The 12,577-nt window shown below is 32.4% G+C and overlaps 1 protein-coding gene across 1 annotated transcript; it reads right to left on the reverse strand.

The window, feature by feature from the left end:
- Window positions 1-1,274: 1,274 nt before the first annotated feature.
- On the reverse strand, window positions 1,275-5,270 carry LOC132617218 (G-type lectin S-receptor-like serine/threonine-protein kinase At1g34300). The gene is made up of 3 exons (XM_060332177.1): window positions 4,633-5,270; window positions 2,261-3,398; window positions 1,275-2,109 (listed from the first exon to the last, which is right to left on the reverse strand). Exons 1-3 carry the CDS (start codon window positions 5,228-5,230, stop codon window positions 1,509-1,511), a joined length of 2,337 nt encoding a protein of 778 aa, XP_060188160.1. The 5' UTR covers window positions 5,231-5,270; the 3' UTR covers window positions 1,275-1,508.
- Window positions 5,271-12,577: the final 7,307 nt, after the last annotated feature.

Raw genomic sequence — 12,577 nt, forward strand, 5'->3', positions numbered from 1 at the left:
ACTATATTTTATTATTAGCATATATGAAAGTTCTTCTTACCATGCTTGTTGATTTCACTTGTTGACCGATTCATAATGTTATGACCGTGTGTAAAATTCGGCTAGATATACAATACAGTAATGCACCATTCGTTGGAAAATGTCTCCACTTTAAAATAGCAAATATCTATTTTGATTATGTACAAAGTTATTTTGATTTTTTTTTAAATATATATATATATATATATATATATATATATATATATATATATATATATATATATATATATATATATATATGTATAATCACCCATTAAGCTTGTTAAGCTTGGATTTGAGGTAACTAAGTCTAAATGGAGTGATGTTCGCCAATGTTTCTCCGACTCTTCAAAAATATCTCCGGGTGTGTGTAAAAAAGAAAATCCTGCAAAAGTAGCACTCCCTCCATCTCAATTTATGTGATATAGTTTGACTAGATACGGAGTTTAAGAAAGAAATGAAGACTTTTGAAACTTGTAGTCTAAAACAAGTCATAGATATTTGTGTGACTGTAAATCATTTCATTAAGGATAAAAATGGAAGTTCAAAGTTATATTATTTCTAATTGTAGAAATGTATCATTCCTTTTGGGACATACTAAAAAGAAAAGTGTATCACATAAATTGGAACAGAGGGAGTATATATTTTGAGGATCTGATAATGGTGCGACAATATATTTGAACAGTCCGAACAAAATAGCTATAAACAATGATGATTCATATAATTGACCTCAGCTTACTTGCTATTGAGGTGCAAGTGTTGCCTTTGTTGTTGCACACAAAATAGTAACCTAACACTTTGGTAAATTTGTAAGCATGAATTCTTGAATGAGCAATAGAGCAATTACTTGTTGTTCCTTTATTGGCAAATACCTTCTTTTGGCGACGAAACACGTTTAGTGAGAAAACTTGTTAACTGTACTCTTAACATGGTGTGAGTATTGTTCTCTTTGTTGTTTGAGAGTTTTCTCCAATCTCACTAGTTTAGTTTACAATTCATGTTCGTCGTGCTATACGACTAGTTATTTTCATAACATGAAAGACCCTTTAAATTATAAAAACAAATTCAAGAAAGTTGTGTATTAATGATTGATAAAAATAGATGTACCTATGGATATACAAGGAAGCACAAAAACTGAGTAAACTTTGGTTGTAGGTTCTCCACGTGAAGATAATGGCTTATGAGGGGTGAATTTCCCAAATCAGTTCGTTCCAACTGAAGAAAGAAAAAAGTTCGTTTCCCAAACAACCAAGTGCTTCTTACCAAACAACCAGGTACTTCTTCATTGATCAAAATATACTTTAAAATTACAACTCAATCAAGATTACAAGACTGAAAAAAAAAAAAAAAAAAAAGACAAAACACACAACATGATCCTGATTCCCATCTACTTTTTTATTAATATACAACACGTAATAGGGAATACATGCTCGCTGCAACTAGTCGAGACAGCATTTTAAGGAAATCATAAACAGGATTGGAGCTATATATTATTCTTCTGATAAAAAGAAAATGGTAGGCTTCTTTGGCTCGATGATCTCAACTGTCCCTTCCAACATCTTGGCCACTTTCCCCATTGATGGTCGTGCATCTGGACGATCTTGGATGCACCACATTGCTGTCTTCACCATCCTGTTCACCAAGTCAAAGTGTGCTCTCGAGTCATATGAATGTTTGATTCGAGGGTCCAAAATATCATCAACATTCATCTCTTTGAACACCTTATCAAATGCCCAAGCAGGGAAAAACCATTGATCGCTTTCCACCTTCGAGTTATGTTGCTCAAAGTTCCTTGAACCTGAAACTATCTCAAACAGCACCAATCCGAAACTATACACATCAGCTTTCGGAGTGATTGGGTCAGCCTTGGTCCATTCCGGTGCTACGTATCCTGGTGTGCCTCGAAATCTTGATATGGTCATCATCTCCTCTTTTTTCTTTAGCTTCGCTAGCCCAAAATCAGACACCTTTGGGCAAAAATCGTCGCCTAAGAGAATATTTTCAGGCTTGATATCACAATGTAATACCCATTCCAAACACTCTTCATGTAGATAGGCAATTGCTCGTGCCACGCCAAGTGCTATCCTATACCTGATATTCCAAAAAAAAATTAAAAAAAAAATATATGTATATATATACACCTGATATTCCAAATAAAAACACCTAAAATAAATGAAAAAAATATACTTGCTTGGACTGATATTCCAAATAAAAACGCCTAAAATAAATGAAAAAAATATACCTGATATTCCAATCAAGTATGGGTTTCTGTTGGTCTGGTGACCCGATCGGAGCCTTTTGGAACAAGAATTCACCCAATGAACCATTAGGTACATACTCATATATAAGTATCCTTCTACCTTTTTCAGCACAAAAGCCCCATAACCTCACCAAATTCAAATGGTGCATCCGTGCAATGATCGTGACCTCGGCCCAGAACTCAGTATCACCGCCTTTAACATTCTTCAAGCACTTCACGGCGACAACCCGACCATCACTCAACTTTCCTTTGTAAACATCACCAAATCCACCCCTCCCAATTTTATCAGTGAAATTGTTAGTTGCATTCTTTATCTCAGAAAAACTAAACCTTTTCGGTCCAATCGCGGGCATGACTTCAAGACCAAAAGTCCTAGCCATGTCCCTATACTTAATATACTTTTTGAGAAATGCCCAAAAGAAGAAAACTCCACTAATCAACTCAGCTGCAAAAATAGTCGAAATGATCGCAATATTTCTAGTGGTTGCCTTAGATTCTTCTGGTGGAAATGGAAGACTAATTTTCACTGGACATGAAGTTTCCATCAAACTAGTCATGCCTTTAAAATTCGAAAGATCGGTCTCTCTATTATCGACTTTCAAATACATAACAACTTCAGTCCCCGGTGACCAATATCCATACAACAGTTTCTCCAATACAAGCACACAATAGCCAGTCCCATCATACTTGAACATAAAACCTAAGCAATTATCCTTATCCGAACATTTCTTTTCACAACTCGAAAAGTTCGAAACTTTAAGGTCTGTTTGGTTACCCACACCAGTAAAACTAACAAAATCAAGAGGTAAAAACTTGGTGGCCTTTGTCATCGAAATTTTCCTCTCACAAGATTTACTGTTTGTCTTCCTAAAACCAGGTGGACAAACACAAGAAGTTTGAGTTGTAGAAGTATCATACATGCATATAGAGTTTGTACCACACGTACCATGTATTGTACATAACTCATAAATGGCTTGCCAAACAACAGTCCAATTTCTTGAATTGAAATCAAAACTGTAAACTCTCAAGTTCCCATCATTATCCAGCTTCAACCTTCTTAATTTCCCTGGCTCGCCGAAATCGGATGAGTAAAATTTTCCATTAGTTTGAATAACGTCACCTGTGAAGGAAAAATATTTATTCAGAATCTCCACTATAGAAAAATAGCTAGCAACACCCCTATTTATAATAATAATAATAATAATAATAATAATAATAATAATAATAATACGAAACCTACTTCTACTATAAATTGGAAAGAGAAAATTACAATCAAATACCATTTGGCCATCTAGTTTACAAATTATGTAAACAGTGTGTAGGTAGTGCATAGTTTATACTAAATATGCAGATACTATACATACTTATACATATAACACACATACATATACATGTAATATACACTACCTATACAGTTGAAGTGTATAGGTAGTGTATACTTCGGCCGCGTTTCGTAAACTAGATAACTGAAGGGTATATTTATGTAAGTTTCCCAATTGGAGAACCTATTCCTATATAAATTTGACAATAAATCCTAACTAAACAAGAATTAAACATGAAATATTACGCCACGTAGCCATATTTTCAGTTTATACAAAATTATACAACATTATACCTGGGGCGGAAAGCATTATACATAATGTATCAACCTTTATAAAGTGTATAATAATGCATCAAAGATGTTTACACACAAATATGGGCTAAATTGCGTAACAAATTCAACGTATGGGCTAAATCGTGTAAATTTTTTCTCCCAGTAGACATAGAGCGCAATTTTCCCAAATACTCCCTCCTTGAACTTTTACTTGTCTACTGTACTAAAAATATAAGTTCATTTTTACTTGTCCAGTTTAAAATATTAACAGAAAATTTATCATTTTATATTTTATCCTTATTATTAAATGCTACTCTCTCGGTCCCATAATAAGTGTCACCTTAGCCAAAAAAATTTATCTCATAATAAATATCACCTTAAAAAATCAAGACATAAATTGAATAATTTTTTTCAATAATTAGACAATAAAGTAACCACATAATAACTTGGTAAACTAAGTTACCGTTTTTCGTTAAAAAAAGAAAAGCTGACGTTTTTTTTGGGGTATTTGTGGACCATATATTTGGAGCTGACGTGGATGGAGTTTGTGTTGATTTTAGTTCACCTAAGGGAGAAATGAAAAGGGTAGAATTGGAATTAAGTGGGTACTTATTTGGTTTAGTGGACCAAGTTATGATTTTGGTGGGAATTTTGTACCAGCGTATAAATAGTAAAAAATCTACTTTTACAATAAATTAAAAAACTTATTCATATATTTCGTAACAAGATATGAATTAAAATATCAAATTCTAATTAATACCTGTTTCTTCTAAACGCTGAAGGGCATTATTTTGAAAATCGAAATAACTATTGTTTCCGTCGTAGTAAAGCGTATTGGCCCCACTAAATTGGAATCTTGTATTACCCGACGTTAAATTCGTTCCAGTAATGTTTTGGGTTGGAAGATAAGTATCAGTTGGGCTTAAGAAACTGTTCCAGTTACCGTAAATTAAGTTACCGTATTCTGTTAAAACAAGGATAGCTGACGTGTTTTTTTGGGTATTTGTGGGCCATAAGTTTGGAGCTGACGTGGATGGGGTTTGGGTTAATTTTAGTTCACCTAAGGGAGAAATGAAAAGGGTAGAATTGGAATTAAGTGGGAAATTAATGGACCAAACTATAGTTTTGGGGTTTTGGGGGAGTTTGTTGTACCAAATGGAGAAAGTGAAGGAGTTATTGGAAATTGGGTAAAAGCCAGCTGCAAAAGTGGAGTTGGGTGAAATAAGGATTTGGTTTTGGTTTGGATTCCAAGAGGTATTTTTGGAATTGAAAAATGATATTGTTTTTTGAGAAGAAGTGATTAATGGATTCAAGAAAAAGAAGAGGAGAAAGAGAAGTGAAGAAGAAGGAAAAGACATGGTTGCATTTGGAAGAAGCAAAAAGAAAAAAAAAAGGTGTGCATTTGTTTGGATTAATGGCGGCTTTTTGTAGAGTTGTGATAATGAGTTGACGCTATGACAGTTGACTTTGGCTGGCAGATTTTAGAACCTTGCAATACTCAAAATTAAGGTGTGGCCGTTCGGTTTTTCGATTCGGTTTTATCAAACTTTGATTTGATTATTTTGGATTCGATTTTTTTAAGGTGGACACCAAACACTGAACCAAACTAGTTCGGTTCGGTTCTTTCGGTTTCGATTTTTTCAATTCAGTTTCGATTTTTTCAATTCGATTTTTTAATATAATATTAGAAGTTATTCCATTGACATTAATTCATATTCTCAAAAGAAATAAAACATAAAACTAAATGTTTTATGTTTTATTCCTTTTGAGAGTATTAAACGCAAGTGTTGTTGTGAAGGTATTCTTCAATAGGGCTGCTTATCGGGCGGATTGGACGGATAACTACGCTTAACGGTTTGGCTTAACGGTTATCGGCTTTTAAAAGTACTAATCCGCTAGCCAACCGATAAGATATCGGTTGGTTCGGTATCGGGTTAACAATTATCGGACGGTTATCGGGCGGTGTATCGGTTAAATTACGTAACTACTATCTTTTTTTTTTGCCTTGAAAGACAAACGTTTTATTCATAATTTAACAACTAGGAAGTCAATTAAGCCCCATAGCCACAGGGCATGACTTAACAGTTAAGAATTCACAAGTTTAATCTCAACCCTTCCGATGGTGATCACTTCACCACCTTTCTCTGGAACCACAATTATTGCAATAGTAACTTCCAACACAAAATAATAATGATAATAATAATAATAATAATAATAATAATAATAATAATAATAATAATAATTTATGGTTAATGGAAGAGTTTACCGAAGATAATTACTAATGGTTCAGACTTTTCACTTTAGTGATTTAGCTTTAGATTTTAGTGTTTTAGGTTTACAATATATATTTTATATGTTTAGGGGTAAAAATATAAATATGATAAATTCTTAGCGGGTTAACGGTTTGACCAATAAGAAAATTGTGTAATCCGCTCCCGCACCGATAAGCCATTAACTACAAAATTTTAATCCATTCCCCAACCGCTAATTCGATAGCCCACTACCAATAAGTCAATAAGCCAATTTTACGGTTGGGTTATCGGTGGCGGTTCGGTTTTGAACAGCCCTATTCTTCTAACACTAGAAGGACAACTAAGCCTAATTCAAAATTTAAAATTCATGAATTCGAAATCCTATCCCTTTAAGTTACTAAGTTCTAAAATAGTGCCGAATCAAAAAGAATATTTACTTACCAAATCAAGAAATAATTAATCTTATTCTTTCAAAATGACCCTTATTAAGTGATCAAATGCTAATATCTATTAATTTGAGGTAATTTAATCAAATTATTTATTTTTACATAAGAATTAATATTTTTTTAACGAGTGTGTAAATAGTTAAGTGGATATACATTTTGATCCGGAGGGAATAATAGTAGCAACTACTCGTATATAGCACTATATTTTAACATATTTTGTAAGAAAAGAAGTTTAGGTTAAATTCATTGAATTCGGCTGAAACCATAACTGGAAGTGTACACTAGCCTCTAAAGGACGGTAAACATAAATATATCAATTTAATTGTGTCTGGCGTTTACCAACAACTGGTCCAGTCATGATAAATGACGTGGGCATAGTCACTCAAGCGTCTCCTTGCGATGACCAGGAAAAAGGACTTAGTCTTTTTTGAGAGCTTTTATGTAGATGTTATTGTTGGAGGGGCAATTCGCGCGAATGCCCTTCAAATGCGTTGGTCTTTAATTTTTGCCCCCGTAATGTGTGGTTTTAATATTTGCTCTTTTAAGCTAGAAAATAATAAGAAAAGACGTTAGTATTCATACCCATTACATATAAAAATCTGAAAGTCTGTAACGAACCCCAAACATCCAATTAAACCTATCCATCATTCCAACAACAAACCTTTCAATCGTTCCATCGTTCCAACATTTCACCGGAGAAATCTCCATTGATTTTGCTGCTACAACATCGGAAAAGATAAATACATAATATATAGCGTTCAATTGAACCTTGCAATACGCAAGATTAGGGGTGGGCGTTCGGTTTTTCGCTTCGGTTTTATCAAACTTCAGTTTGACTATTTCGGATTCAATTTTTTTAAGGTAGACACCAAATACCGAACCAAACTAGTTCGGTTCGGTTCTTTCGGTTTCGATTTTTTCAATTCAGTTTCGATTTTTTAATATAATATTAGAAGCGATTCCATTGACATTAATTCATATTCTCAAAAGGAATAAAACATAAAACTGATAAATTGAAATCAAAATCAAACAAACAGGATACACAAGAACATAAAAATATAATCATGACATAGGATTACTAGGTGTTATATACATACCGTAAGAATAATTAAGAAAACACATAAAGGACATACATTAATCCTAAAGAGACATCCTAGTTACCTTTCTTTGTTAAGGATATTTGATTTTTTCAATTGAAGTGGAAAATTAGGGATACAAATGCAAAAGAGGACTTATTACAATTGGATTTTTTTTTTTTGCTTTAAACTTAATGGGCCTGGACTATTTAAATTTTTTTGGGTAATGTATTAAATTTCGGTGCCCGTTCATTTTTTCGGTTCGGTTTTATCAAACTTCTGTTCGGCTATTTCGGTTTTGATTTTTTGACGATGGACACCAAAAACTAGTTCGGTTCGGTTCGATTTTTTTGTTTTCAGTATTTATGCCCAACCCTACGCAAGACCAAGTGTGCCATATATTTGAGAGTAGTTTATATTAATTTATCACGATTAAGTGATAATTAAAATAAGAAGTATTTAATTAATTATAATTTAGTGATAGCAATATTTGTGAAGACATATGTCAGGTATTTATTGGATCAATATAAATTCCCTGTGGGTGTAAGTATTTACCGATTTAAAAATAGGTTTAAAATGATTGTCTAACTCTATTTTTAGGAAAGTTTTAGGTTCATAACTCGGAGTTAGATTTAACGAGAGGTATAAGAAAAAATAAATTTTGAGTTGAAATATCAGAAAGTCACGTCAAATTTCAGAAATTGTACAAGACACCAAAAATAAATAAATAAATAAATAAAAATCGCACTCTTTAAGTTGTCATAAAAGAAAAAACAGTCTAGATTTTGCGAAATCTAATAATCAAAATTTGTAAATATTTGACGTAGATCGAAAGTAGTCATTTTGGACAAACTTAAGTGACGAAAACTACCACCCAGTAAAATATTTACGAGACTATTTTAGACTTATTACAAATATAATGGGATAAATTTATACCTTCAACCAAATAGAGTATAAATTTAATTTCAAACTTAATCCTGAATATCTCACCTTATTCCATCAAACACAATGGACTATTTTTGACATTTTCTCAGTTACATAATGCGATCACGGGCGGAGTCAAATGGTAGCCAGGGTGTTCACCTGAACCCTTCATTGAAAAATTATCATGTACATACAAGATTAAAATTATTTTTTATGTATAATAGTAGGTGTTGAACCCCCTTGGCTTCCTCATTTCTTACACTTTTATATTTTTAAACTCCTTTAGTGAAAATCATAGCTTCGCCTCTAAATGCGACTAGAACTTTTGAAGTAGGTGACTACATATATATGGAATAAATAATTTGAAAAAAAAATTGCAAGTGGGATAATAACTTGATAATTAAATTCAGTAACCTATGATGTATGCCGATAATTTGGGACCATTTCAAAGAAGACGAGAAAACAAGGGATAAGGATCATTCATTGCTTCTTCATCGTGTCACAGTCTTATTAAATTAATTCTTCTAGATGAACTCACTACAAAAAAACAATATATATATATAATTTGCTAAGGTTGAAAGTTATAATTTACGGAGATTTTAGCTTCCTCTAATAACTATTAGAGATTAAAACCTCCACGAATTGTAACTTTCAACCTCCGCAATTTTTTTTTTTTTTTGTAGTGACTCCTTTTAAGGTATTATGAATCTCTTTTTCCTTGTTTTTTATTGGTCTTATGAAATTTTGGAAGTTCAATTGTAAATTCACTTCAGTGTTTTGGACGTAGTTCTATAATATAGAATCTTATATCTCAGAAAAATAATATGCTCATTGTTTATAAAATGGTTGTGTTCTTGAAAACATTATTATGTATTTTAAAAATTTAAGACGAATGGGAGCACTACTTAATTATAGTTTTGAGATTTATATCTTTTAGTCAACTCAAATTTCTTGAAGTATTATTATAATTCAGCTCTTCCTCAGATAATGTTACCTCAAGTCCCAAACTACGAAATAGGCAATTCTATTACTTCCTCTGTTTTAATTTTATGTGAATCTATTTTCTTTTTAATTTATACTAAAATGGATGACCTCTTTCCTAATTTGAAAACAAATTCACTTTATGAAATGATTTACAGTCACACAAATATTCAAGACTTATTTTGAACCACAAGTTTCAAAAATCTTCACTTTTTCTTAAATATCGTGTTCAGTCAAATGAGTTCACATAAATTAAAACGGAGGGATTAACAAATTTTAATATTGACATTATTTATTATTGAGAACTAAAAATTGGAATATGGGGTCTCTTGACTCGATTCCCAATGTTCAGTCATTAACAGAGGAGTAAGGAGTTCAATTAAAACCATAAACTTTCGAAACACACATAATTTATGTGTAAAAAATTATAATAAATAATAGATATGAACTCATAATTTAAAAAAATATAATGAATTTAATGCTAGAAACCTTAATTCTGAACCCATAAAATTTAAATTCTGAATCCACTTCTGGTCATTAACGAATCACCAAAAGAATAGGAATTTTCTGTAGCACGAAAATCGTATTTTTTATGACAGTCAAAGTTGCCCCGAAACTACTCCTTTAACTACGACTATTCTAGTGGATGGGGTTTTTGTTTGAAAATTATACTATGTGTAATTGTGTATACGCAATTAAAACTATAGATCCATCTGTTAAGAATATAAAAGGGTTATATTCTTGAAAAAATTTACTAGGTATGTCAAAATTTGAGACAAATGGAGCACTGCATTTAGTATTGAGACTTATATTTTAGTGACCTTAAATTCTCTAGAAGTACCATTCTATATTTTATTGTCATTGTTTATGATTGAGAATTAGAAAATTGAAACACGGGTCTCTTGACTCTGTTCAAACTTCAAAGTTCAAAGTCATTCACTATGAGAATGGAATTTCCAGTGGATACTAGTGGTCGTTTGGTTGCTAGTCAAAATAGTCCCGGGATTACAATCCCGGGACTAATTTATCCCATCAGTTGGTATTATTTTATACCATCTGAAAGATGGTATAAAATAATCCCAGTATAAGTGGGTTAAGAAGGTATAAGTTGAGTTATTCCAGCACTAATTTTTATACCACGTTTGGTACAAGGTATAAAATAACCCCGGGATAAATCTATACCTTATACCAAACGTGGTATAAAAATTAGTACTGGCATAACCCATTTTATACCTCAAACCAAACGACCACTAAGGGATGATTCCAGTGTCCACAGTCAAAGTTGCCCCGAAACCTGCTCCTTTAATTATCACTATTGACACAAAGTTTAAGAAACAATGGAAGACTTTTGAAATGTGTGGTCCAAAACAAACCTTAGATATCTGTGTGGCTGTAAATCATCTCAAAAAGTTAAATTATTTCTAAATATAGAAAAGTGTTAATTTTTTTGAGACGGACTAAAAAAGAAAGTTAGAAAATCTTTTTGGGACGGAGGGAGTATTAAACGCAGGTGTTGTTGTGAAGGTATTCTTCAACACTGGAAGGACAACTAAGGCTAATTCAAAATTTAAAATTCATGAATTTGAAATCCTATTCCTTTAAGTTACTAAGTTCTAAAATAGTGCTGGATCAAAAAGAGTATTCACTTACCAAATCAAGAAATAATTGACCTTATTCTTTCAAAATGACCTTTATTAAGTGATCAAATGCTAATATCTATTTAATTTGAGGTAATTTAGTCAAATTACTATTTTTGTCTAAAAGTTAGTATTTTCTTAACGAGTGTGCAAATAGCTAAGTGAATATACATTTTGATCCGGAGGGAATAGTAGCAACTACTCGTATATAGCACTATATTTTAACATATTTTGTAAGAAAAGAAGTTTAGGTTAAATTCATTGAATTCGGCTGAAACCATAACTGGAATTGTACACTAGTCTCTAAAGGACAGTAAACATAAATATTTCAATTTAATTGTGACTGACGTTTACCAACAACTGGTCCAGTCATTATAAATGGCGTGAGCATAGTCACTCAAGCGTCTCCTTGCGATGACCAGGAAAAAGGACTTGTCTTTTTTGAGGGCTTTTATGTAGATGTTATTGTTAGTCGTATAAGTGAAGGAAACTCAAACACCTATTTTATGGGTTCGTTTGGTAGAAGGTATAAGTTGGATATCCAACACTAATTTTTATATCATGTTTGGTACAAGGTATAAATTAGTGTTGGGATAAATTTATACCTTATACCAAACATGTACAAAAATTAGTGCTAGGATATCTCAGCTTATACCTTCTTATCCCACTTATTTAGATGGTATAAAATAATCTCAATAGATGGGATAAATTAGTCCCGGGATAATTTCGACTATCTACCAAACGACGCCTATGAGTTTTGACGGACCACTACTTTCACGCTGTGGTTATGCTAAGGCGGAGCTATAGTATAAGGAACATATTCAATTACAAATACAACAACTAAAAGAAGAACTTGAATGGGTTGGTCTTTAAGTTTGTCTTTTAAAATCGAACGTATAGCTAGTGGGACATACGGGACATAATTTGTAGGATATTATGATGTGAAAATATAAACATATACCGCACGAAAAAGTTGTTTGTCTTGGGGACAAAAAGTTAAGAGATCAACACAAAATAGGGGAAAAGAGCAAATGACCCATTCAGAGGCGAAAATTGGGGCTTCATGTCCGGGAAGTGGTTAAGGTTCAAAAGAATGCAGCTTTTGACGTTTTAAGAGTTATTTCCATGATCTTTGCGGCCATATTTGTAGGAAACAGTTCAATGGCGAATGAATTGATACTGCTAGCTGAGGAGTGTTTTGGGCTAGGCCCAAATTAAATTGTTCAGGGTTATCTTAAAGGCTCAATTCTTACTGGCCCAAGAAACAGAGAGACTAAGAAGTTAAAAATGATCCATAACTACCTCTAAGACTTATTTATGAGTAATAGCTACCTTCTTTTTAATTATATTTGGTAGCTTAATTATTTATCAAATTACCATTTATAAATT

Source organism: Lycium barbarum, chromosome 11 (genome assembly GCF_019175385.1).
Source record: "Lycium barbarum isolate Lr01 chromosome 11, ASM1917538v2, whole genome shotgun sequence".
In the NCBI taxonomy this organism is placed as follows: domain Eukaryota; kingdom Viridiplantae; phylum Streptophyta; class Magnoliopsida; order Solanales; family Solanaceae; genus Lycium; species Lycium barbarum.

Bases quoted from the DNA above. Each gene is read 5' to 3' on its own strand.
- LOC132617218 (XM_060332177.1), bottom strand. From the start codon at position 5,230: ATGTCTTTTCCTTCTTCTTCACTTCTCTTTCTCCTCTTCTTTTTCTTG. The intron at 3,399-4,632 runs GTATTAATTAGA...TTTCCTTCACAG, and splicing joins TCAGCGTTTAGAAGAAACAG to GTGACGTTATTCAAACTAAT. The intron at 2,110-2,260 runs GTATATTTTTTT...TTGGAATATCAG, and splicing joins ATACTTGATTGGAATATCAG to GTATAGGATAGCACTTGGCG.